At 50.5% G+C, this 26,464-nt stretch overlaps 1 protein-coding gene across 3 annotated transcripts in view; it reads left to right on the top strand.

Moving 5' to 3' along the window:
• The window catches only part of TAF4 (TATA-box binding protein associated factor 4), a 79,838-nt gene that overhangs the window by 40,597 nt on the left and 12,777 nt on the right, over positions 1–26,464 (top strand). For all 3 annotated transcript variants that reach the window (XR_015555542.1, XM_087445044.1, XM_014787541.2), the window contains 13 exons: positions 5,325–5,491; positions 6,934–7,053; positions 9,881–10,000; positions 10,882–11,004; positions 13,249–13,338; positions 13,989–14,234; positions 16,461–16,608; positions 17,359–17,473; positions 19,759–19,928; positions 20,287–20,417; positions 21,316–21,441; positions 21,938–21,994; positions 22,431–22,550. Coding sequence is in view for 2 of the 3 variants with exons in the window: in XM_087445044.1 (XP_087301170.1) it covers positions 5,325–5,491; positions 6,934–7,053; positions 9,881–10,000; positions 10,882–11,004; positions 13,249–13,338; positions 13,989–14,234; positions 16,461–16,608; positions 17,359–17,473; positions 19,759–19,928; positions 20,287–20,417; positions 21,316–21,441; positions 21,938–21,994; positions 22,431–22,550 (1,733 nt within the window). In the remaining variant the exon portion in view is untranslated. The remainder of the gene's footprint in view (positions 1–5,324; positions 5,492–6,933; positions 7,054–9,880; positions 10,001–10,881; positions 11,005–13,248; positions 13,339–13,988; positions 14,235–16,460; positions 16,609–17,358; positions 17,474–19,758; positions 19,929–20,286; positions 20,418–21,315; positions 21,442–21,937; positions 21,995–22,430; positions 22,551–26,464) is intronic.

Here is a 26,464-nt window from a genome sequence, read left to right on the forward strand (position 1 = left end):
ACCTGCTGCTCTTAAGGAGGGAAACCCGAGAACCACTGGTGGATCGCGCATGAATCCTGTGTGAGTCGGGGTCCTTTCAAAGGTGGCACCACGGCAGCGACACGGCCTGGTACAGTCGGTGCGCTCTGTTCCCTCCCTCCGTAGGTTTAGGGAGGGTGAGTGTGGTGCCGGAAGGACACAGGAGCCCCTTACTCACAGGTCTTAACGCTGCCAGCTTTTCTGGAGTCACAGCTCTGCAGGTTTCATCACTTTTTGGGGGGTAATATGAAAGACTAAGAGCCCTGAGAATAAAAGGAACATGTAGGCCGTAATTTAAATCAGCTTTACTGGTGTCTGTATTGGCATCTTCTGGAGTCTACTGCCGTTGGAGGACTTGGGGGACCCTGTCCTGGGGGAGGGGAGCCTCTGGGCAGGCGGGGGGAGGTGGTATGGCGGGAGGGCTGTGTCACGCCTTGGCCAGTCGCTGTTCGCCTGGGCTCTTGGCCCCGTGGACCCTCCTCTGTCCACACTCCTCCTCCTTCTGCCAGCTGCAGCCTGGGGCCAGCAGGTCCCTGTCCGACCGGACGGTCCTCCTCAAAGCCTCTCCGAGCTCTTCTGAGCGGTTGGGAGGCGCCGCACAGTGTGCAGTGCTCAGTGTGAGTTCTCCAGCTCTACTTCAGACTGCGCCTTGGCGGTGTGTTCTCTACTTCTCTTGATTCCGGCTTCTTTAGTGTCAGCATTGGGGTTTGGGGGTTGGGTTCATTTTGCACATGTCTAACTGGGGAGGTTTGCCTTTTGTACTGTTTTGGCAGACTCTCAGTGAGGTCTGACAGGTGATAGCACTAGAGACCCCCACAGAGATGAGAGTGAGGGCAGAGGTCTGGTCCCTCTGACCTGGGCTGCCATTCCCTGCTCATGTCCCTGCAGCCCGGGCCATTTTCCTGGACGAGGTGCCCTCCCAGGCCGGGGGAGCCTCTGAGCTAAGGTGGAAGGACAAGCTTGTGTGAAGGGCTGTCACAGGCGAGGTCAGGGGGACGCAGTGCACAGCCCCTGGTGCCGACTCCTGAAGGTTGTGCTGAAGAGCGTTTTCTCGGAAGTGATGTCTTCCCGATGGAGGTTCCCAGACGAGTCGAATAATGCCTGTTTAATTTGTAGTGTGGCTTTGGCTGACCTACATTTTGGTTAAAAATATAGTAAAAAATGTTGGTATGAGAGGGATTAGAAAAACCATGGCACTGTAAGAGCACTTGAGTTTATCTTGAACTCTGGTGCTTGAGTGCGGGTAGGATCCATTCAGTCTTCAAGAACTAGTGGTGGTGCTGGCGCTGAGGTGAGGGACGTGGTCCCCCACAGAGCTGGGGGGGCCTCTGCCTGCTGCACGCTCCACTTCCCGCCCTGGAAGCTCCTCGGCCTCCCGGACAGGCTGGTTGTATGAAGGAGCACGTGGAGGCTCAGTCACTGCCAATCGGCGCAGCCTTAGAACTGCGCGTCGTGATTCTAAGACCTGAGCTTTCACAGTAACGAAGAATAGAAGAGAGCCTAAGTCTTCACCAACAAGGAAATTATAAATACATTTTGGATGAAATATTATGTAGCCACTGAAAATTATGTTTTTGAAGAATGTTTAATGACGTGGAAAATGCTTATGATACAAGAAGTGAAAAGAAGAAAATGGCAAACTGAATATCACAAAATGATCTCAATTTTCTTACAGTTATCAGAACACATATGTTGTACGTATGCACATAGGATAGAGAGTGGAAAGAGACATTCAGCCCTATTAACCAAAGCAGGTAGGATTTCAGGAGATTTCTATTTTCCTTGTATGTCACTGCATTTCTCAAGTTTTCTATCATGAACACTTATTTCTGTACTAAGAAAGATATTAAAATTATTAGAAACGAAAATCTAAGTTGTTTCTGTCTGCTGGATCTAGCTGCATCATGATCGTTGCTCGTGCAGTTGGCTGCTTTTGGTTTCAGAGTGTCCTGAGTGGAGGGCAGGGGAGACGACGAGGGCAGAGGGAGCAGTGGGTGGCGCTGTGGGGTGAGGGCCTCTGGTGCCGGGAGGGTGGCTGCATCAGGAGGCAAGGCCCAAGTCCATGGCTCCTGGCCGTTCTTGTTAGCTGCCTTTGGGAATTGACCTCTTGGCCTGGAATTGACCACATTGGCCAGATTCAGTGAATCTGAAGGGTCTTTTGAAATGGAAGTTGTGTTTACTGTGGCAAGCTTGGCTTTCTCCTTCCTCATTGGAGGGTCTGAATGAGTATGGCCCAGTATATATAGCCCTCCTCTCAGTCACCATTGAAACGAAACTGCCAGGGTGTGTGGGTGGTGTGGGTTTTAGGTGCATTTGTGAGGGAAGGCGCTGTGGTATGCCACGCAGCTGCTGCTGGGTGTTCTCGGAGAGATCACTCACCGTCGGCCTCGGTGGCCCTGTCTGTGAGGTGGGTCCCCTTCCTTGAGCCGCCCCTTGCGTGCGCAGAGGCATAGTGATGGGGCCGGGTGGGATGGACGTCCCCAGGCCGTGGTGCTGCGTGTATTGCAGGTGATTACTTCTTCATGACCTTTCATCTGAAATTCGTTAAGTTACGTTTTGAGACAAAGTTGTGTTTCTTTGCCTTTGCATGAATAGATGCTGTACAGTTATTTATCTGTTTGAAATGAGTGACTATAACCAGAGTTTACAATATCCAGAACCATGATAATGTCCTTAAAATGCAGCATGTGATGCAGCGGTTGGTGTTCTGATTATCCACCGGCTATCACGTGTGTGTCCGACTTCTCTTTTGGTCCAAGTCAGTGGCTGTAGTACACCGTCCCCCCACACAGCGCCTACCCCATGTGCACACACTTCCCTCTGCCCGAGGGGCCCGTGGCCGTTCGCGGTCGTTGGGGCATCGTTGTAGCACTTGGTCATGTGGAAAGCATCCTGGCTGCCCGTATGTCCAGCTGTGTCTGTCAGTTTTCTCGCTCGTCCTCTTCTGTGCCCGCTCGGAGATATCTGCAGTGCTGAGCCCGGTCAAGCAACCTGCTTGAAGTCACACAGTCACTTCTGGGCGAGACTTTGATTCCTTCCCCCACTGTTGTTCTCACCACCAGCACATTGCACGGTGAACAGTATCTACTTTCTTACACCTTTACTTCTTTAGCATTTTAACCACAATTCTATTTCATCAATATTTATTATTTAGATATTCCTTTAAATTTCTATAGATGTAATTTTTTAAGCAAAAAAGCTTCTGATAATTAGAGTATATGTATCAACAAGTTTGAAATTGGGATCTTGAGCCATAGGTACTGTGGAAGCCTTCTTTACCTCGTTGCCCTGCCATTTGTGGGCTCTTGGCTCCTCAGCTGCGTTGACTGTGCGGCTCAGAATTCCTAAGAGGAAGGAGCGGGGGTGAGTGAGTGATGGATGAACAGCTGGGTTTGAGAGGATGGCATCGGGAGGTGTTTACCAAGCTTTCTCTTCTGGGGTCCCCAGCACACGCGTCGACTTGGGTGAGTGGCTGCGCAACTCTGGTGGTCGCATGGCCGTCTCAAGCTGCCCCCTCGCCAGCCAAGCCTTTCCTGAGTGTTGTGTGCACTTGTTAGCCGGGGTGTTGACATCCCTTTCAGTGATGAGCCTTCCAGGCCTTTCTCTCGTCTGTGTTAACAAGCTCCAAGGTTTTGGAGGTTTCAGCAGAGTGAGCTATTTGCAGCAGCTGGGCTTTTTTTTTTCTTTCTTCTTTTTTTTTTTGGTGAGGAAGATCAGCCCTGAGCTAACATCTTATGCCGATCCTCCTCTTTTTGCTGAGGAAGATTGGCCCTGGGCTAACATCTGTGCCCATCTTCCTCTGCTTTATATAGGACGCCGCCACAGCATGGCTTGATAAGCAGTGTGTGAGTGCGCGTCTGGCATCTGAGCCTGTGAACTGTGGGCTGCGAAGCGGAGCGTGCGAACTTAACCGCTTCGCCGCTGGGCCGGCCCCGTTTTTTTTTTTTTAAGCATGGTTTATTTTAAAAGGGATGTTTTGGAGGGAAGCTCTCTTAATGGGCATAAATGTGGTTCTTTTGGATGAAGAATTGTAGAGGCAAACCCCGGGGGGGAGGCCTCACTGTTATTTCTTGATGTCGTGATGGGTGTTGAAGGAGCTGGGACCCAGCACTTCAGAGACGTCTCAGACTTCCCAGACGGCTCCAACTCCTGTTTGGTCTGGGAGGGAAAGCCTAACGAGACTGTCGTGATGGCCAGCAGGAGGTTTGCAGGCTTGCTCTCTCTTTTTCGAGAGTACCGCTTTTAGCTCCCCTTGAGGGGAGGATGGAGAGGCTGCAAGCGAGGGAGACGCCCGGGTGTCTCCGAGGTTTGGCCAGCGTGGGTATGGCGATGGCTGGTTTCTTGTCCGCTCTGTTTGCAGCCGGTGCGTGCGGCACTGGGCCGTCTGCTGAGGCCTCACTTGAGGACGGGTGTGGTGTTGATAGCCCTGCTCTGCAGCCCCGTCACTGACTCTGTTATGGGAAGGGAATGTCAAGTCAGACAGTTGAGTTACCGTTTCTCATGGAATCCATGATACAGTTGGTTGCTGGTTTTTGAGCTAAGATGAATGCCAAACCTGATGACAGGATCTGCTTTCGTGATTGAGCTCAAGCACTGTGAAGCGTGAGTGACTGTCCCTGTCCTTGTGTCTCTGTGCTGTGGGTGTCCCAGGTCCCCGTGGGCACAGCACTGCCCCTGCATCCAGGAGGGCTGTGAGGAGTGCTGTGTCTCTTAGGCCCAGCCAGCCCATGTGGACAGGAGAAGAGAGGGGGTCGAGAGGCCAAGCTGCCCACCTCCAGAGATGGAAGTGGGAGTCGGGGTGGAGTGACTTGCTTGAGGTCTGAGGTCCGAGGCCCCTGCCATGACCTCTCCCCAACACCTGTCTCCTGGTGAACTTGGCCACATGCAGGGTGGCGTGAGCACTCGGCAACCTGTGTGGGGGAGAGCGCGTGGCTGTGGGGACTTGTGCCAGGCCCTCGAGGTCCCTGCGCCCGGCCTCCTCATCTGGAAAGTAGGTACATGGCCATCCGGGCCAGCGTGGGGTGGCCGTGGGGCAGACTGTGGCATGCAGGAGCTTTGCTGCCTGGCTTATTTATCAAAGGGAGGCTCAATTGCTGTTAGACTTCCACGAAAAAAACCTTTTACAGTGTTTTCATCCTGCGTACCATCTTTACGGGCAATGTGTTTAGAGTTCAGTGACTGTATGTTTTACAACTTCTCCTTTTCTCCTTTCAGAGCTGTGGGGCTCCCCTCTGATAGGGTCAGTGCCTTCATCAGCTCTCTGGGGTGGGGCACATTTCCTGACGCCAGCTCTCCTTTATCCCCAGGTATGGTCCTCGTGCGGAGTGAGAATGGGCAGTTGTTGATGATTCCTCAGCAGGCCTTGGCCCAGATGCAGGCCCAGGCCCACGCCCAGGCCCAGCCTCAGACCACCATGGCACCCCGCCCTGCAACCCCCACCAGCGCCCCTCCTGTCCAGATCTCTACCGTCCAGGTGAGTGCACGCCCTCACCCCACCACGCCCACCCTCGGGGAGTCTAGCCGGCGTCCTTGAGGGCTGAGGGGGGCGGCAGTGCCGCTTTCGAGGACCGTCCTGTTGTCCACCGTCGGGGTGACTGACGTTGGTGTGAAGGACTGCACTGCTCTGAGGGGCCAGGCCCCACGTCCATGCACAGCAAAACTGTGGATCCTGGCCCATTCCCTTCTCTCCTGTGACTTCACCTCCCTGTGCCTCAGTTTCCTCTTCTGCAAAGTGGAGATTCTACCTAGTACATACCTCATAGGGCTGTTATGAGGGCCGAGTTAAGACATTTGAAGTGCTGAGAGTAGTGGAGCAGAGTAAGCACTGAGTGTTAGCTATTGTTATCAGGGAGGCGTGCAAGAACTTGACAAGATTATGTTAAATAGTGCCCTCTGCCTCCCCCACCATGCGTGGATATCTAAGCCTTGAGGGGTTAGCGCCCTGACCCCTGAGATTGTGGCGGGAGGACCGGTTCTGATTCTTGAAGCCGAGTGCCCGGGACATGCCCCTCCCCCAGCACGCGGCGTTTCTTGTCCATCTCATCATTCCCACTTGGGTGCGTGTCAGCACGTTACCTGCTTCTGCTCTGTCTCCTGATGCCTTTCTCTCTGGTGCTGTAATTCTGAGCTATTCTCAGCTATTCTGAGCGAGTTGGCTGGTTAGTAACTAAAGTGGAGACAAGAAAGATCTTGACAACTTTCTCCTGTGATTTCAGCTGTATTCCCTCTGGAGTTGATGCCCCTACACTGTAGACCGAGGGCATGTCTGTGCTAGGAGACTCACAAAGCACCCCCCTGCCCCTTGACGGAATATCTGAAACAGCTCAGAACAGTGTTTTCAGGGTCTGCAGAGCTCTGTTAAGTGAGATGCAGATGTGAGATATTTGCGGCTCCACTTTAACTGTTGGTAGTACTGCCAGCATTTTTGCTGTCCGTCTCCTTTCATACCCACTTCAGTGTCGCCTCGCTCAGGCCTTGAGCCCTCCTTCCATCCGGGGTTAAGGTGTCAGTGGGCCACCTGGACCACTGTCTCCTTTATTTCCTCTTCTGTAGCACTGTGACCCATCTTTAGACCCAGGGGACACATGCTTCTTATTACCTTCGTCACTTTCTTAGTGGTCGTGAACAGGATCACAAGAAGTCTGCACAAGGACTGATTTCCCAGCTATGTGCATTCTTTAAAGACCATTTTTGGTAGACTTTGTTAAAGGAGTCTAAAGATTTTGATCATACACTTTTATTACTTTGGTAAGAAAAGTTTAGAATTAGGTGGCTTCATTGAAAATTGTGAGTAAACTGGTAGGCACACTTGAGTATACTCGTGCCGTATTCAAGATTGATGTTTGGGTGCTCTGGGTGGCGGGGAATTAACTTTCACTTGTCGATCCTTTTAGATGACTCTTACCTATTTTTCAGGCACCTGGGACCCCTATTATTGCACGGCAGGTGACCCCAACGACCATAATTAAGCAAGTGTCTCAGGCCCAGACGACGGTACAGCCCACCACAGCATTACAGCGGTCGCCCGGAGTGCAGGTGAGACCGCGGCTTGGGCAGTGTCCGTGACACCGAGATCAGGCCTCTCGAGTTGGGATGTTGCACGCTGAGTTGAGTTTAGGGTGGAAGACTCTCGTCAAGAAAGTGTTTTCTCTCTGACTACTAACACAGAGTAGGTCAGGGTTCCTTTTCTTTAAAGCCACACGGAATTTAACACCAGCAGCACTTTTAAAAGCTTCCCACTATGTGAGAAGCGTAATTAAAAATATCACCGTATTAGTATTTGATTGTGAGGCATCTCTGAAGCAGGAACAGTCTGTAGTGTGGACAGTTTGGGTGTGGGCCTGTCTACTGCAAGTGCACTCATGCACTGTGATGGTAGCGCTCGTGTGAGCATCAAGTCCCCGACACTGTTCCTACTGTTCACGTGTGTTAATTTGTGTAGGTCTCACAACACCCTCTTACTGATGAGGCATTGACAAGCGAGGTGTGAGAGCTTCTAGAACTTGCTCTTGGTCTCAGCCAGCGTAGTCTCGGAGTTTGCACGCTGGTCGCCAGGCTGCACTGCCTCCCTGTGGCCTGTGTGCTTCCCCTTCGGTAATGAAGCGCTTCCAGAATCTCCCCATCAGCTGTGGTGGGGTTGGTGTGTTGGTTTGTCCTTTAAATAGTGTTTTAAGCTGTGGGAAGGGAGAGTGTTCTGGAGCAGGTGCTCTCTATTGGCGGGTTTTGATGCTCCTGACAGCTCAGCCTCTGGTCTGTAAAGCTGAGGAGAGGGGGCCGTGCACTGGCCAGGCTGGCCCCTTCCGTTACAGAGGAGAAGACCCCCGGTCAGGGAAGCAGCCTGCTCTGGCCGCCAGGTTGCAGCAGCCGGAAGCAAAGTGGTTCAGAGCTGTTCCTGTTCTTAAGGTGTTTGTGAGCGTCCATCTTTAGTAAATGCAGGTTAGCCACGTGCAGTGTTAGCTATTATAATACTTAGTCATCTGTTGTAAATACAGCGTTAGCCACATTTTATTAGGTGTCTGCCATGTGCCAGGACTGCGCTTCGATGCGTTGCTAATTTACGTGTAACCCCCCTGCAGTGCTGCGGGGTAGGAGCTGTTCTCCTTTTCCAAATGAGGAAACTGAGGCTGAGAGGTGGTGTGCACCAGCTGGTTGGTAGAGGGCCCCGGGACCACCCCAACACCAGGCTCTCTCCACTCTCCCTGAATCTCATCTTGGTTGACCTTTTGCTGTCTGCAGTGGGTGACATTGCTCTTTGAAACAGCTGGCGGAGCAGTTCAGTCCCCAGTGAACGAGAGCTACAGCTGCGGTCGTTTGCACCTGTCAGGAGCGAGTGCCCAGGAGACGGCAGCTTTCCCGGGACACAGTCTTTCAGCCCCGAGTTCAATCTGGGTGGCGCATCTGAATTTCAGTTATAGTGAATGGCGATTTTTCTGAGAAGGTAGTGAAGCTCATAGTCAGCTTTTCCTTCAAATTTAGTGGAAGATGAAATTTTAAAATAGGTAGACACAATCTCGATATTGTCTAGGTGAAATATGTCTTCATCCAGCCAGTAGAAGTCAATGTGAGGAATAATTTCGATGCAGGAATACTCCCAAAGGGTGAGGAGTGCCCTGGATAGTTCTGAGTGTCCAGAGGCAGCTCCACTGTTCCCCCCTTGCTGCCTGGAGATGGCTGCTTGGTTTGTTCTTTTACGTTTCCTGCATTTGAAGTTTTTTATTTGATGTTTTCTAGTTACAAAAGTAACAATGCTTAATGCTACAAGTAAAAGAAGACACAGTTTTTAAAGGAAAAGTCCATCATCTCCTCCAACTCACACTCCTCTCCTGAGACCAGTGTCCACAGCCTGGGGGTCACTTTGGGAAACCTTAGAGACCTCTGGAAGCGTGGTGGTGCCAGTTGCAGCGGCCGGCCTGCCTATAGTGCCCTCAGAGTGCCCCTGACGGCACGGGTGGGCAGGCAGGACCAGTCGTGCTCAGGGGCTACACTGCCCCCTACTTTCAGAAGTGGTAAGAAAGTAACGTTTAAAAAATGAGAGAGAAAATGTTGAAGGCTAAATTTATAAATTGGAAAAGTACTAATTAAAAAAACTCAATGAACATTTGTGTCATGATTATTTGGGTAGAATAGAAATCGCAGGAATTTGACTAAGCCAGCAGTTTGAGCTGCCTGAGTTGTTGAGTGACGTGTAGCTGTCCATGTGCTTGAGTATATTTGTTTAGCAAAGTAACCCCTCCCAGCTAACACTGACTACCCGTTGATTCTCAAATCTGCCCTGAAAACCCCCTTTTCATGATGTTTCTTGATGAGACTTGCTTTTGGAGAGCAAGGAAAGGTCGTTCTGGTGGCGGAGGGGGAGGCAGGGACCCCCCACCCCCACCCCCCGATCTGACCCTGGTACTTCCCCCGCAGGAGGACAGCCCATGTGGATGTGAGGTCTTTGCCCTTCTTGTCACCAGCCTCTCTCTGTAAACCAGATGATGGATTTTTCAGTTGTAGTTTCTCTGTTTTGTTTTTTTAATTTCTGAGAGATGGGATCTGGTTTAGTTATTAAAAGATAATTTCTCCTGGTCACCATGTGACTTAAGATCGACTTCTGACAGCCAGGTTCTTTCCGGCGATTGGCTTCATTTCTGTTAGTTTTTGCTGCGGGTGCAAAATATTGCTTCCTCAGGTGTGTGAGACTGCAGTCTCAGGGGTGTGGTCTGTCATGGGGTCTTCCGTGGGCCCTTGAGGGTGCCTGTCCCACCAGCACACACTTGTCCAGCAGGGCGCCGCCTGCTGCGGGGAGTCTCATTTTCTTTCGTGGGACATGAAGGCGTTGTCCCCATAGCCTCTATTTACCTCGTGTTTTGGATTCTCGTAGCCTCAGCTTGTTCTGGGTGGTGCTGCCCAGACAACTTCCCTCGGGACGGCGACGGCTGTTCAAACGGGGACACCTCAGCGAACGGTCCCAGGGGCCACCACCACCTCCACAGCTGCCACGGTGAGTACCGCCTCGCCACGCCTCTCACCACCTGCCGGTCACAACACGGAGCCTGGAGGCGCCCTGGTCCACATCTGCCCGCACGCCGTCACCTCCCTTTCCTCCCAAGGGCCTGGGAGCTGCTTGGGACCGGCACAGGGGAGCTGCGGCCCCGGACATGCGGGTGCATCGGGGTGATGGCCCTGACGAGGTGGGGTCTGAGGGCAGGGGCCTCTCTGGGGCAGCAAGAAGGGCCCTGTCTTCCTGTGGGAGGCTCTCGGGCCATACAGAAGTCTACGGTGATAAAAAAAGCCCAGGCAGCCGTGTTGAAGGAGTAACAGTGCACTGTACGGAAGGTGCAGTCTGCAGAGCAGCTCTGCCGTCCATTTGTATTTGTGCTTCCAGGCGTTTCCTCCACATGGAAGATCTTGAAACCAGTGGGATCATACTTTATTTAATAGACTTACTTTTTTCATGTTTTTTCCTAAGTATTTTTCATCATCTTTAGTAGCTGTGTCATAATTGAATTCCTTTTATTGTGCGTTTAGATGGATATCAGTTTTTCTTTATGATAAGTGACATTATGGTGAACATCTTATAGATTCATCTTTTTAACATTTATGGTTATTCACTTAGTTACATGCCTGGAAGCAGAATTGCTGGGCTGAGGGAGATGTAACTTCGGTGTGCCTCTTGCTTTGTTGGTCAAATGGTCCTCAGAGCACATGTCCTGGTTTATACTCCCATCCACAGGCCGTGAGAGTTATTGCATTTTCTTGAAAGAAGTTTAGAGAAGAAATACACATTGCTTATATAGATATACATATCTTAGTTAAATTGAAAGCTGTGATGAAAATCTGCCTTTTAAGACCTTTTCACATATCTTTTTAACTTGAATCCAGGAAACTATGGAAAACGTGAAGAAATGTAAAAATTTTCTATCTACGTTAATAAAACTGGCTTCATCCGGTAAACAGTCTACAGAGACAGCCGCTAACGTGAAAGAACTAGTACAGAATCTGCTGGTAAGAGAACTTTCCCTTGGACCCTTTGCCGTAAAGTGTTTGCGTCTGCTGTTAGTAGGGCTGTAATGGAGGCGGGAGTCAGGAAGGTAGGGACGCCCAAGGAAGGTCGTAGGAAGGCCGTGGCAGAGGAAGTCCTGCCAGAGGTGTGCGTGGCCCCGCTGGGGACTCGGCCTTGAGTCTGGGCGTTCTGGGGGCTTGGCAGAGAGGCTGCCCTGCGGGTGGTGGCCAGTGCCCGGGCTGCCCTCAGCCTTGCCGTCCGCTGATCCAGTCGCGCCTCCCAGGGCGTTCGTGTGAAGAGCTGGCCCAGCGTCCAGCGGTGTTTTTGGAACCTCCTTTTCCAAGTCAGTTGGTTGCCACCAAAAATGTCATCTTAGCCTCAGAGGAGTGATTTTTAAATATACCTGATAGAAGATGGGTAAAAGTTTTCTCTCTCTCTCCTCTGTTTACCTCTCTTAATGGGGAATTTTAAACCTATACAGAAGTGGAAAGCAGAGTGTGCTGAGCCCCTGCATACCCATCTCCAGGCGTCGTCAGTTGCCAATTCAAATCCAATTTTGTACCTGCTGCACCAAACCCATTGCCACCCGTACCCTCCCCCCCACTCCCATAAATACTTCATCACAGATCTCTGAACGGTGAGGGCACTTCTTAAACACATAACCGCCACACCGTTATCAACACACAAACACAAGAATCCCTCTGTAGCCCTCAAGGGCACAGCCGGAGGGTTCACCCCTCCCGGCCGTCTCTGCACTACTGACAGCTTGTCCTGGTGGGGATTCAGTCCGCTCCATCTACTGAGTTGACTTTACGTCTCTCTGAGCCTGAGCGTCCCCTCCTTCGTGCTCTGTTTTCTTTCCTTTCCATTTCTTTGTCGAGAAAACCTGGTTGGTTTAACGTGGGCTTTCGAGTGTTTTTCTGCTGGTGGAGTTTGTCAGCCCAGGCTATTGGCCTTCCTTCCGAGTGCAGCCAGTGCAGAGCCGAGGGGCGGGGCAGAGGGGAGCCCCCCCACCCTGGGGCTGCCGTGGACATGACAGGCCGGAGAACAGCGGCTCTCATGGATGGCGCATCCTCTGCTGAGGGGCTGGCTCTGCGCCCTACTCGCAGAGCATGTGGGTTTCGGTCTGGAAAGGAAAGAAGTCACGCTCTTGCAAGCAAATGATTGCTTCAGACCATGTACTTAAATGTTTTCAGGAAGGTTGGAGATTGAAAAATTATCTCACCTCCCATGAGGAGCAAGAACCCCCAGCTTTTTGTTTGTTTTCACTGCACCGTTCACCTTCTAGTGAAAATTTCTCTTTAGGTGCCCTTCCTTTTCACCCCCACGGTCCCTGTCTGTTGTCCCGCCCCCTGCTGAAAGACTGCCCCCCTGTGCCACACTCCTGTCAGGGCACCAGAGCCCCCAGTCTGCCCTTCTTAGGCCACCTCTCTGCAGCCCTGGCCGCTGCTGGCTGCTCCCTCCTCGAATTTGGTGTCAGTTAGCGCTGGGCTGGGCTGCTGGTAACAGGTGACCCCAGATAAGAGGGCGCAGGTCAGGCAGAGGCTTGCTTCCCCGCTGTAGGATCCTGGTGTCAGCAGGCCTGGGCTGGGGTGGTGTTCCCCTCTCAGGGCCCCCTGCTTGAGGGTGGCCCCGTGACACCCCGTCTTGTCACCTCTCTTACCCTCCCTGCCCTCACACCAGACTTGCTCTGGTTTCCAGAACAGAAGCGTGCCCCTTTCATCTGGGTGCTCGCTCCCTCTGCGGGGAACACCAGCCCTCCCTGCCCCGGGCTTCCTCCCGGTGGCTTGGGGGTCTTAGTGTAGGTGTCGTCCTTCCAGTAAAGTGTTCCTGAGTCCCTGTCTGTGCTACCCTGTGGGTCCTGTGCTCGCCGCGCTGACTTTGATGATAAGATTACTTTTAGGCTGGTCTGTCTCCTGACAAAGTACCTGCCACGTGGGAGGCGCTTGGTAAATGTTGAGTGAAAGCTGGGCTTGAGTGAGACTCCTAAGGGGGATGAGTGGACCAGTGAGCCGCCCAGCTGGAGCCATAGCCTCAGTTGACCCCCAGGAGGGTCTAGGCGAGCGTAGGAAACCCGTGTCAGGCGGGACACGCCGCACCCTGACCTTCCCGTCACCTCCGTCTAACACAAGACCTGGCGGAAAGAACAGCTGATCGTAAAACACGAGAACAGAGTGATGCTGAGTGAAGAGAGGTGTGTGAACTTTTATTCTTGGAAGAATTTCAATGTGAATTTTATTTTTAAGGATGGAAAAATCGAAGCAGAAGACTTCACTAGTAGGTTATACCGAGAACTTAATTCTTCACCTCAACCTTACCTTGTGCCTTTCCTGAAGGTAACTTCAAGACCCTTGTCCGGCACCAGTCACCTGCGGGCAGCGGCGGGCGGGCTCGTGCTGAGGGGAGGACTGGGGTCCCACAGGTGTCACCGATGTGTTGAAAAGGTTAAAGCACCCTGTGACAGAATAAGTTTTCTCTTAAGAGGCTTTTCTGTAGGTTATGAGACCCCCTGACACTGGGCCATTCTGTTGTGTGGCGCCAGAGGGCCCGAGAAGAGCCTGCACTCCCAAAGCAGAGGGTGAACCCGCTGGGCAGCCCATGAGCGTGCAGGCTGATGGGGGGTGCTCACCCCAGTTAGGACCAAAGGGTATCAACAGCATCAGTTTGTCCCCCTTAGATAACTTCTGCTGCCGTGATGTTCTTAAGAGCGTTTCAAAGATACTACTTTTTTGTTTGTTTGGTTTTTAGACCAATTTTAGCTGGTTTTTACAGAGAATAATCTTGCTCAGGCATGGGGGGCGGGGGGGAGTGGTCTTAGTGAGTGTTGGATGTTGATGCCTGACATCCAGAGGCGTTTCCTTAAGGCTCTCAAACCTACGCTGTTTAGATTGAGAACTTTTTGTCAGAGTTGGATGTTTCTGAGTTTATGAGAAAGGAGCCTGGTGCCAGTGCCGCCCGCCAACCGTGTGTCTGTCTTTCCACCCAGAGGAGCTTACCCGCCTTGAGACAGCTGACCCCTGACTCCGCAGCCTTCATCCAGCAGAGCCAGCAGCAGCAGCCGCCCGCCTCGCAGGCCACCACCGCGCTCACGGCCGTGGTGCTGAGCAGCTCGGTCCAGCGCACGGCCGGGAAGACGGCGGCCACCGTGACCAGCGCCCTCCAGCCCCCTGTCATCAGCCTCACGCAGCCCACACAGGTTGGCGTTGGCAAGCAGGGGCAGCCCACGCCGCTGGTATGAAGGCGAGAGCCTCGCCCGTCCCTCCACTGCCTGTCTGCCCGCCTCTTAATAAATTGCTGTGGCTCAGAGAAACCTCCTCATAGGCAGGCAGGAGAGCTGCTAGGAAGAGGCTCGGCTGTCATCTTAAATAGAGTATCACTGTGGAGGCCAGGCCTTGCCGTTTTGTCATTTATTTCTCAGTAAAATGAAATAAGCGTGTCGGCTTCTACCCACTGGCACACCCATTGTCTGTATTGCGTGGGGCTGTTCCTGGTTTAAATGAGCACAGTGTGTGTCTGGTGAATCTTCTAGCTGGCTGTTGTCTTTAATTAGGAGCCACGGCCCAAATACAAGAACAGACAGCACGTGCTTGGTGTTTGGCGCGTCGGGCGGGTTGGTGAGCCTTTGTTTCGGGCGGATCCCAGCTCTGCGGCTGTAGCCTGGGCGTCCCTGGTTCTCGGGAGGTGAAGCTGCAGGCTCCCGACCGTTCGTTTATTTACACTTTGGATCCAGTGTCCTGAGCTCGGTGGCCAGAGAGGGCTATCTCTGCCGGAGTGACATGTTGAGTGTGCTCATGGGTGGATTGGGTTCCCCGAGTGTAGAAAGGCAGGTTGCCTTTTTTTTTTTTTTTAATTTCAAAGGAGTTTCTCTCTCTAAAGACAGTTTAAAAAAGCGAACAGACAAACAAACAACACAGGCCCCCTCATCACTTTTGTAGGTCGTAGAGTGTATTTTATGATGATGCTCAAATGATAACCAAGTGGGTGATCACAGTTCATGAGGGTGTTCTCTCGTCTGCTCTGGTGAAAATCCACATGTGTTTTTGCCTGACTGGTGGTGAGGAAAACGGGCTGACGCTGCACATGGAGAGGGTTTCAGTTGCCGAGGCCGAGGACCTGTGTGTGGTGCTCGGGCTGTAGGTGTGTGTGTAGAATCTGGCCCCTCGTTCCCTTGCACACCGTGGGACAGAGATTCGCTGTGAACCTCGCTTTAATGTAGTGTAAGGACAGGACTGTCCTATTTGACAGCGACCGGGGCTAATTTACGCAGAAGGTGAGCGCTCTTGAAGAGAACTTGATGGGTAGTCATTTTTTCTCCAGAGGTTTCAGCTTTGGTGCGTAGTTGTGTGAGTGACATCATTGGTGTTCTTTGGTTTGTAGACAGAGGCTGTCCTGTCCAGCAGGGTCACTTCCACCTTCTGCTTCCCTGCGTTCTGTTTGGCTTTGTGAGTGTGTGGAGGCAGCAGAGTGCGGTCAGACCGGAATCTGAGCCATTCCTTGTGTTCCTTAAAGCCTGTAGAGACGTGAAGATGGGAGGCTTTTCCCTGAGTTTATGGCAAAACCTCACCAGAACCGCTTTCATGAGGCAGTCATTGTCTTTACTCATCCTGTAAAGTGTGAACTTTCATAGGTTTTGTTGCAGAAATAGTTTGATCACAGGGTACTACCCTCTCCCCTCTGTGAGTGTCCCATACCCACTGGATCACCTTGGTAAAATTCAGAAGCTGAATTCTGAAACATCTGGTCCCAGGGGTCCCAGCATAGGGAGTGCTGCTGTGTGCCAGGGCTGGGAGAGCTAGGCTGGACGCAGAGAGAGTAAACTGGTGGATGGGTAGCACCTCGAGCAGAAACGGAGGCCGAGTGCGTGCTGGCCGGCGGGAGTGGAAGGCAGGGTGGCGCACAGCTGCGCAGGCCCTGGAGTAAGAGGAGAAGCGGGCACGCAGCCGGGACGGGACTCATCGCCAGGGGCACTTCCTGGGAGCTCAGCCTCGGCCTGGTGTGAGCGGGCAGGCTGTGTCTGAGGGACAGTAGGAGAGGCCCTTCTTTGAGGGCCAAGTTCAAGGCAGGATATTGGAAATCCCCCCCAGTGTAAAAGCCACCTTGCCTCTTAGAGAAAATATGGAGGAGGAAAAAACACTTGCCCTGTAGCCCCCAGGCAACCATATCCCGTCTGCCGACATGTGGGGAGAAGCCATCTGTTCCCCACTGGATTGCTGAGCTCAGCAAACGCTCCTCCTCCAGGCACTGACCTCAGGGCGCCACATGCAGCTTCCAAGTAGCAGATCTGCCCCAAAGAGTGTGCTTTTTGTAGTGCCTGAACGGGTGCCACCCATCTGACCCTGCCCTGGTCCTGTGGTGGCCTCCTTGTCGCCATCCAAGGCGGGGGACCTCGGGCTGGGGACCGGGCACCGACAGCTCTCAAGGCGGGGTATGCTCACGACGTCTGTGGGCTCTGCCTCAGGTGATCCAGCAGCCGCCCAAGCCTGGAGCGCTGATCCGCCCCCCACAGGTGACGTTGACACAGACGCCTATGGTGGCCCTACGGCAGCCTCACAACCGCATTGTGCTCACCACGCCACAGCAAATTCAGCTGAACCAGCTGCAGCCAGGTGAGGGCTCACGGGCCGCGGGCACCCAAGATGCATGGCCTGTCCCAGGGCCACTCACTAGACATCCTATTTTACTATTTTTTTTTTATTGTGGTGAAATACACATAATAAAATTTACCATTTTGGCCATTTTAGGCCTACAATTCAGTTTTATTAATTACATTTACATTGTTATGCACTGTAAATGCACTGTAAATGATGGAGGTCAACATGATTCTTAAAATTATATATAGTTGGGCCAGCCCTGTGGCTTGGTGGTTAAGTGCTCGCGCTGCGATGCTGGAGGCCCGGGTTCTGATCCCGGGCGTGCATCGAGGCACCACTTCTCTGTCCATCCTGAGGCTGAGTCCCACATACAGCAATTAGAAGGATGTGCAGCTGTGACATACAACTATCTACTGGGGCTTTGGGGGGAAAAAAATAAAGTAAATAAAAGCTTTAAAAAAAAAAAAATTATATATAGTTAACACTGATAGTTTCTTCTACTCCTGCACTTAAAAAGATTTGGTGAGATACAGGAAAATAAATGCTTGAGAGATGCCACTTTTTCCCCTAATTTAGTTAGTAAGCCAGTGTTTTTAAAAACTTTGTTGTGGCGGGTTAGGGGAGTGACGTTCTTCCCTTGGGCCCATGAAGCACCAGAGCGAGTGGCTCCTCAGCAGAGCCTCAAGTGGCTTCCATCATGTCGGAAATACGATGTACACCATCTGTGTCTGTCAGTGGGTATACCCTGTGTCTCTCGTTTTGTAGTCCCTGTGGTGAAACCTGCTGTGTTACCTGGAACCAAAGCTCTTTCTACTGTCTCGGCACAAGCTGCTGCTGCTCAGAAAAATAAACTCAAGGAGCCCGGGGGAGGCTCGTTTCGGTAAGGAGTGAGCCCACCTGCACTATACCTCACGCGGTGAGATCTGTCCCATGGGCGGGTCCTGCCCCATGGCACTGGCCGCTAGTGGATTTGAGACCCTGTTCTTTCCATGCTTGATTCTGACCTTCGTGTGCATGTTTTTACACAAAGTTAGCTCAGGGAGGTTTGCTGCCAGGCACACTGCAGGACAGCAAACCAACGGATTTTCTACGTAAACTAATAGAAAATTCATTTTTATACTATTATAGCTTAGCATTCTGAGTGCATTGCAATCATAATATACAATGCTTCACTTGCCCTTGTTTCAACATTAGAACCTTCAGAAATGATGTACTTTGGTCTCTTGACGAGCAGCTGGTCTGAGCCTTGTCGTAGGTGAGGAGTTACATGTCGGGGTCATGTGCAGTAGAAAGGGACTTTCGTTATGATCAAGCAGTAGGAAAGTACATGTTTCAGGAGGCTTTTGTGGGACCTTCCCTTCCCGGACACTTCATCCTTAATGGCTTTAGGCGGGTGGAGCAGGGTTGGGGATGGCAGTGGTGGGAGCTATGTGGCCCGAACCGTGGTCAGCGCCCAAGCAGGGTGAGAAGGGCTGCGTGCCTGGGGCAGCATGGCACGGAGGGCCAACCCCCAGTGGGGTGGGGAGGATGTCCGCGTGGAAGAGGGTCTGGTGGTGGAGGTGGGAGAGAGGTCCATGTGCAGATCAGAAAAGGAAATGGACGAAGGCTACGGGAAGCCTTGGTTTCTTCCTGTCAGGGAAGGGAGTTAGAAAAACAGAAAGAGAGTAAACTAGAATGAACGCTGTGGTTTCGGGTTTGAATTGGACACACCGGTGTAGACTCATGGGTCAGTGTACATAGTTGCTGAACAAACTACAGATGGAAATTCCTCACTCTGCCCACTGAGGGAGCCTGGGAGCAGTGACACCCCGATGGCAGCGAGCACACCCAGCACTCAGATCTCATCTTCTGAAAACCGTTTTCCACTGCAGTGACCAGGGTGCCTTAGAAAGGCTGATTCCAGGGCCAGGGTAAGGCGAGTGCAAGATGAGCTTAGCACATCTTGTTAGGTCGGAAGGCGGTGTTCAGAGGTGGATGGGCACATGTCACAGTTCGCTGAAGTCACCTGGGACTGGCCTCCCCAGGATCTTCCTGGCCACCTCTGTAGTAATAGACTGTACCCACTGAATGAGACAGGAACCCATGAGCCTGTAAAAATGAACAAATGGAAAGTTTACGAGGAACGGGATGTACGCAGTTTCAGAGCATCTCCCCCGAGGTCCTCACTGACTACACCGGGGAAGGAGCGCCCTGACGGTGGGGCAGGCGGGGACCACCGGGCTGGAGCTCGGAGTGCAGTCAGTAAGGACAAGGAAACCCAGCCTCCGAGGGAGGGACGAGTGTGGCCACGGGACTCGTGTGAGATTCCTGCCAAAGACGCATCGCCCACGTCTCATGACGAGGGGACGTCACGTCCCAGAAAACGAGGACGTGCAGCAAAACACCTGGGCTGTGACCTTCCAAGGGTCAAGGGCATGAGAGTCAAGGAGAGGCTGAGGGACGTTCCGGGCCTGAGGAGGCTGGAGAGACACGACAGCGGAACGCAGCACGTGATTCTGAACTGGGCCCTTTTGCTGGGGAAGACGCTGTCAGACAGCTGGCCAAACTTGGGAGGGTGTGAGCGTGGTGGTGGTGCGGCGCGGTGGGTGGCCCGGTTTTGGAGGTCACCCCTGGTTCTGTAGGGGATGCCCTGTCCACAGGGAGCACACTGGAGTGTTCCGGGTGTGGGGTCAGGTCGGCAACCTACCCTCAAGTGATTCAGGAAGCAGAAGTTCTTTATGCTGTGCTCCACCTTTGCTGCGAGTTTGTGATTGTTTAAAAAATAAATTATTGCTCTGTGATTTTTTTTTAAAGGTTCCCTTAGAACAGACTCCTTGAAGCGATGACTAGAGTGTTGTTGGGTTTTGCTCTCTCTGAACTTAGCATTGACTACGGGGGAGCCCTCTGCACACATCCCTCTGCAGAGACTCACGTTCGGCTTTAACCTGAGTGGTCCTTACTTTAAAAGAACAGATTTGCTCTCAAAGAAGACCAAAAGGCTCCCTTGTTCGGTTGACAGCACAGTGCAGGAGGCGGCTGGCTGGACGCACGCCTGGAGGAGACATTAGCTGTGCTTCCTGCAAGGAGTCCCCTGCCTCCCATTTATCACCTGCTAAGTCAGGACCACCCGAATGGGCCTGACGCCTTCCTTGTTCAGTTAGAGTGGTCTTTTCTTCTTTTCTGAAGGGACGATGATGACATTAACGATGTTGCGTCGATGGCTGGAGTAAACCTATCAGAAGAAAGTGCAAGAATATTAGCCACTAACTCTGAATTGGTGGGCACCCTAACGCGGTCCTGTAAAGACGAAACCTTCCTCCTCCCAGCACCTTTACAAAGAAGGATATTAGAAATAGGTACGTTTGTGTTTCGTAACTGTCCCTAGGACTTCCGGCGTCCGCACGTGGGCTTGGTGTGAACCATGTCTTCAGTGTGAAGCTGTCCTCTGCCAGCAGCTCCTCTGTCAGGGCGCGTGGGCTTCAGGTGAACACTCCTTGTACCTTGTCACGTATTTTGCCCGGGTTGTACTTTCCACATGGTGACAGTGATGTTCTCAGGGAGCTGGAGCAGGTGTAGACCACCCTCTCTCACGCCATGGGCCTGCCTCTGCTGCCCTTAGATCGCATAAAGTGAAACTGGTGGATAAGAGAGAAACAGTGAAGTAGGAGGACAGGAAAGTGCCTGCATGACTGTGAGATGTTGCCTGACCCCCAGGTAAGAAGCACGGCATCACAGAATTGCATCCAGACGTGGTCAGCTACGTGTCACACGCCACGCAGCAGAGGCTACAGAACCTTGTAGAAAAAATATCAGAAACGGCTCAGCAAAAGAACTTCTCTTATAAGGTAACGCGCTGTTTTCCTGAGGCTGTCCTGTCAGTTCCCAGTCTAGTGCTGCCTAGGAGCCTCCTTCCCACGTCCAGGCACAGGGGGAGGTGGCCACAGTGAACTGGTTTTGAATTTTCCCCAGAACCAGATTTTGGGAAGATTCTGCTGCTTTTAGCCCCATGGTGCTCTTGGGTACTCTGTCCACTCAGGCTGGGGAAGGAGGAATGGGACCCGTGTGAGGATGTGCTAAAGGGATCTCAGCTCGGCACGGTTGGGGCGGAGGGTGACCTCTTCAGCTTGGGAGATGATGGAGTCTTCCGCCCGTGTCCACCCTGGGGTTCCCAGCACCCGTGGCCCAAGCTAAGCCTGCATACCGAGGGCCTCTGGCTTGCTCATGCTCCCGTGACTCCGAGCGTTGCCCTGTTTTGTTTGTGGAGGCTCACCTGCACGAAAGCCCCAGCCTCACACAGGAGGTTTCAGAGCAGAACCGCTTCCCTCCTCAGTCACACGAACGCTACCCTGGAGGGTACCGTGGAGCCGCCAGGAGTGGGCCGCACCACGTGAGGCGGGTGCCGCTCGCTTGCCCAGGCAATAGCGCCTTCCGAGCAGCAGTTAAAATAAAAGCATGTAGCCATTTTCCTTTGAAAATATTTATGTTACTAAAAATTTATAATTGTTACTTAAAAAATCAAACAATACCAAAGTGTATCAAATGGAGACTCCTCCATGACCCCCAAGATAACTCACCCAAGACTTTCTTCTCTGCGTGTTAGCGTCCAGAGCACTTCAGATGCAGATTGGTCTGGAGGTGAGAGGAGTCTGGGTCTGCGTGGACCACGGGAGGGAGGGGTGCTACACAGGCTGTCCAGCTGCGTTCCCAAATTTATGACCAACAGTACTTTTGCCTTTTTTGTAGGATGATGACAGATATGAGCAGGCAAGTGATGTCCGGGCGCAGCTCAAATTCTTTGAACAGCTTGATCAAATTGAAAAACAGAGGAAAGATGAACAGGAGAGAGAAATTTTAATGCGGGCGGCAAAGGCAAGTGCTTCTGCCTCACTCCGGTGGCTTGCTCTACCCCCGTCGGTCCTGGGCACGCACGGACACACACAGGGTGTCCGCCAGCCAGCGCGGTGTTTGGGCCTGGCCTTGAAGAGGACGTGACACATGAGATTAGCAGCGGAGCGGGGCGGGAAGCCTCGGGAACCTGCAGGACCCGTAACTGAGTCTGGAGCCCTGCGGGCTGTCCTGGCCACCATCCCCATGTTGTATGAGATCAGATTCCTGCAGCAGGAGAGGTCAAGACCATGTTTGAGTTCTAATATCCAAATGGTATTGAGTTTCTTAAGAATAATGGGGTGTTTTTCATAATATGTAACCTATAGTTTCATCTTTTGGCTATAAGCATTTAAAAAAGTTAATATGCATTCTGTCATATGACTTAGATGTTATTGTATCGTGAATAAGATAACATATTTGTTAGATGATACACATTTAGGTCACAACTTCTTTTTCTTTTCACTTCTTTGAAAAATAGTCTCGATCCAGACAAGAAGACCCAGAACAGTTAAGGTTGAAACAGAAGGCAAAAGAGGTAAGCTTTTTTAGTTAAGAACCTTTACTACACACTTGAAAATATGTTCATATCCAGCCTAAACATCCGACAAAAGAGAACAGGTAGGACGGCGCTGGCACTTCTGTGTGGCGGGCGCTTATGTAGCCGTGTAAGACGTTTGCACAGGGGGTCCCCGTGCAAGCAGTTTGTGTCCTGCTTTTAGATTTGATGGTAAGTCCTCCTTGGGTGTGGTTAGTGTCTATCCTTTTTAAATTTGTTCATTTTCTTTTTAAGATGAGCATCTATTACTTTATTATTTTTCTGATTGTAGAATATGCTTACTATAAAAAAAGTCAAAATATTAAATTTTAGTTTAGAAAATTTCAGAAAACCCTTTGATGTCTATGTATTAGTTTTGTACTAAGTAGAAAACACATGCCTGAAGTGATATTCCTGTTCCCTTTTCAAAACAAAGATGCAGCAGCAAGAGCTGGCGCAGATGAGGCAGCGAGATGCCAACCTCACGGCACTAGCCGCAATCGGGCCCAGGAAGAAGAGGAAAGTGGACTCTCCGGGCCCGGGCTCGGGAGCAGAGGTACAGCAGCATCTGGGGATCGAGGGCCGGGGGGCATAGCACACTCAGGAGAACTGGCTTCCTTACATTTACATGTTGTCGCCCCTCCCTCGGGATACTTGCCTCATGGTTGATAATTTAAATCCAAATCAGCTTATCTGTAGATGTCACATGAGATACAGCTTCTTTCCAGAAGGAAGTTTGATCCCTATAGTTTAATATGGCGAGTTGTAGACTGACCTTGAAAAGAATGTGGGGAGATTATGACTGTCAGAAGAATGACCTTCGTGGGGTAACTATTCTTTCTGAACGGCGAGTGTGAGATGAGCCTGTAGCAGAACGGATAATTCCCAGCATGAAGGAAGGGAGATGTTAGCGGTTTCTGTTTGTCCAAATTTTGTTAGTTTCTTGTTTGGTTTGTTGTCCTATCTTTATATATAGTTATAAACCCAACATTAAAGTATTGTTATTTTTGCTTTAAACTGTCACTTGTTTTTTAAATAAATTACAGTAGGAAAGAAAACGTCTTTCTGTTTACCTGCTTTTATGTATCATTCCTGGTGTTCTTCACTCCTCCCTCGAGGTCCGAGTCTCTGTCAGCGGTATTTCCCTTTAGCTTGAAGGACAGCATTTAGCGTCTCCTGTAGTGCAGTCTGCTGGCAGCAGATTCTCTCAGCTTTTGTTTACTTGACGGTTGCATTTCACCCTCAGTTTTGAACGATATCTTCCCTGAATATAAAATTCTGGGTTGACAGTTTTTTTCTTTCAACTCTGTTTTTTTTCCATTTAAGATTTAATTTCTGCTACATTCTTGAATAAGCCACGCAAATCCAGATATACATAACTTAATTTTACAGAACTACAGACTAAAAGGGATAAGTGAGTCTGGGAATTAGTCATCCTTTATGTTTGTTCTTCTATTCCTTGAACCCCTCTGTGGGACTGCTGGGCTCTTTCATATTGCCGAGGAAATTTCTATTACATGTGATCATGTTCCAGGTCACGAAAAAAGATGTGGAGTTTCCCAACGTGTTTTGCAAAATTGCAAAACTCCTCTTCTTCACCCTGCTCCACAGCTGTAAATGTGTGGCCATCTTCCCACTTCTGAAGGACACTGTTCCACTGTCTTCCATGGTCCCACCATAGTTTTTATCCTTGTTCCTTGTGCGTAATAAGTCCCACTGCTCTGTTTTGAAATTGTCATCTTAATTTTTAGAAGTTTGTGTTGTGTTTAGACTTGGTTCTTTTGATATTTAGGCTGCTTGGGGTTCTTAGATCTGTAGGTCAGTGTTTTTCCTCAAATTTGGAACATTTTTGCATTTATTTCTTCAAAATTTTTTTCTGTTCCAGTCTTTTTTCTACTGGGACTCCCACTTACACATGTATTAGACTTTATTTTTTTTTTTTGAAATTTTATTTATTTATTTTTCCCTCAAAGCCCCAGTAGATAGTTGTACGTCATAGCTGCACATTCTTCTAGTTGTATGTGGGACGCGGCCTCAGCATGGCCAGAGAAGCGGTGAGTCGGTGCGCGCCCGGGATCCGAACCCAGGCTGCCAGCAGCGGAGCACGCACACTTAACCGCTAAGCCATGGCGCCGGCCCTGTATTAGACTTTAGATGTTGTCCTGTGGGTCTCTGAGACTGTGTTCATTCTTTAATCTTTTTTTCTCTCTTCTTCAGACTGGATAATTTCTGCTGATTTATCTTCAGGTTCCCTGACCACGTGGAGTTCTGTCATCTCCAGTTGGCTGTTGAGCCCATCCAGTGAAGTTTTCATTTGTTAATGTATTTTGCAGTTCTAGGATTTCCATTTAGGTCTTTTTTGTGGTTTCTAATTCTTTGCTGAGATTCCCTGTCTGCTCTCTTACTGAGACATCTTTTCCCTTCGTTCTTTGAGCTTATTTATAAAGGCTGCTTTCCTGTCTGTCAGGTTCAGCATCTGAGCCATCTCAGGTTCCATCTCTGCTGGCTGCTTTTTTCCTCAAGGTGGAGCACATTTTCCCATTTCTCTGCATGTCTGGTGATAGTTGCTCGAGAGCTGGGTGTTGTGGACGACGTGTTGAGACTCTGGGTTTTGTCTTCCTCTGATGGGTGTGGATTCTTGTTTCAGCTGGCGGTTTGGCTCCTGGCTGCTCATCTGGGACCAGTGTGCTTTGTTTTCGCTGTGGAGTTAGGCAGGATCTGTGGAAGCCCACGGTGTCTCTGAAGCCCCTCTTTCCTCGCAGGACCCACCCTGCCTTCCATGTCCAGGCTTGGTTAGGGTGTGGTCCTGGCTCCTGGGGAAAGGCCTTTTGGCATCTCAGCTGGATGCCTGAAGTGGGAACAAGGTCTTGCCGCGAAGGCAGGCTGGACTCCTTCGAGGACCGTCGTTTTGTGCACATGTGTTTTGCTTGCTACACAAGTAATCCGTTATGTGGCAGTTACGTACTGTGCTCTCTCCTTTTAGCCCTCCTTTAATTTTCATTCCATAAGTAGCTAGACATTTAATACTAACGACTAGTCTTGATGTGACGTCTGTTTTGTCATTTTGGTTTTCTGAATCTCGTTCTCTACCAGTTCTTTTGGAATGGTTCATGGGGACAGTGTTCCCCTAATTCTTGCATGTTGATGACAGTTTGTGCCCTTGATACTTAAAGGTCAGTCTTGATAGCTATAAAATCCTTGGCTCGAATTTTCTTTCCTTGAGAATCTTCAATGTGTTACTCCAGATATTTTTTTTCCTGGCATAAAGTGTTGCTGTTGAAGTCTGAGGATAATCTGATTTTATTTCTCTTGTATGTCACGTGTTCTTTTTGCCCAAAGATGCCCAAAGAATTCTTTTCTTTAAATTTAGAGTCTTTAATTTTACTTAAAATTGGTTATTCTGGATCGGCATTCTCAGGTATAGGTTGTGTTCTTTCAAATGCTGTTTCATATCTTTTCTTATTCAGAAACATTTTCTTTAATGATTTTTTTGTTCGTTTTCCTCTTCAGAGACTCCATTTATTCATATGTTGTATCTACTTTACCTGCTGTCAGTATTTGTCACTTTCTCTTGAATTCTTTTAATCCCTCTCTTTTTAAAAAATTGTATATTTTTATCCTTTTCACCTTCTTAATTCCTTCTTAAGTTATTATTTATTGTGTTTATTTGCTCTTGTGTTCTTTTTAGTTTAGTCTTCGTTTCTCAAATGAAATTTTGTTTTATTCCTAGTTTTTTCCTTCACTTTGTCACCTCATTTCTGAATTTTGCTAATTATGCTTTATGTTGTTCTTTCATGCCTTTTATCCTTTTCTTAGTGTCTTCTAGCTTGTTTTGAAATAGAGCATTACAGTTTGATCTGTCTTGATGACATCTTTTGAGTGTTTCTCATCGTTGGTGGGGATTTTAGTCTGCTCCTTATTTGGTTTTCTTATAGTAACTTGTACAGGGTTTGACCTTGATGCTTTTCTGTTGCTCACTTCTGTGTGAATTTAGTTTTCTTGAACTTTTAAGAGAAGGGGTGGCTTGAGGTAGGTTTGCTAATGCCACTGAGCTCCTCGAATGTTGTTTTCCTGTAGTGATAAAAATGGGGCAGCTTGCTCTCTGAGATTTCACGGCTCTACTCTCCCCCGAGGCTTTTACGTGGACCTTTCTTTGTTTCCGTTGTCCCTGTCCTGCTCTGCTTTGATTTCACTCCTCGAAGTCCCTCTGCATGAGGCCCTGTGCCGATGGGGCCCTTGCGGGTCAGCGTGAGAGTGTCTGAGGGTGAGGCTGCTGCCTGGTGGAGAGGGCCCTCCCGGGTTGAGCTGCTGCTCTCAGGTGAGCCCACCACTCTTCCCAGTGAAGACTGCTGCTCCTGGGCTCTCAGGCCTGCTGGACGCCCGGTTGCCTTTCTCTGATTTATCTTGCACAGTCGTGCAGGACCGTTCAGGCTGGGGCTGCTTGCAGTCCCTCTTCACTGGCTTGTTCTA

The sequence above is a fragment of the Ceratotherium simum genome, chromosome 21 (assembly GCF_057802395.1).
Source record: "Ceratotherium simum simum isolate JZ-2026a chromosome 21, ASM5780239v1, whole genome shotgun sequence".
Lineage (NCBI taxonomy): Eukaryota > Metazoa > Chordata > Mammalia > Perissodactyla > Rhinocerotidae > Ceratotherium > Ceratotherium simum.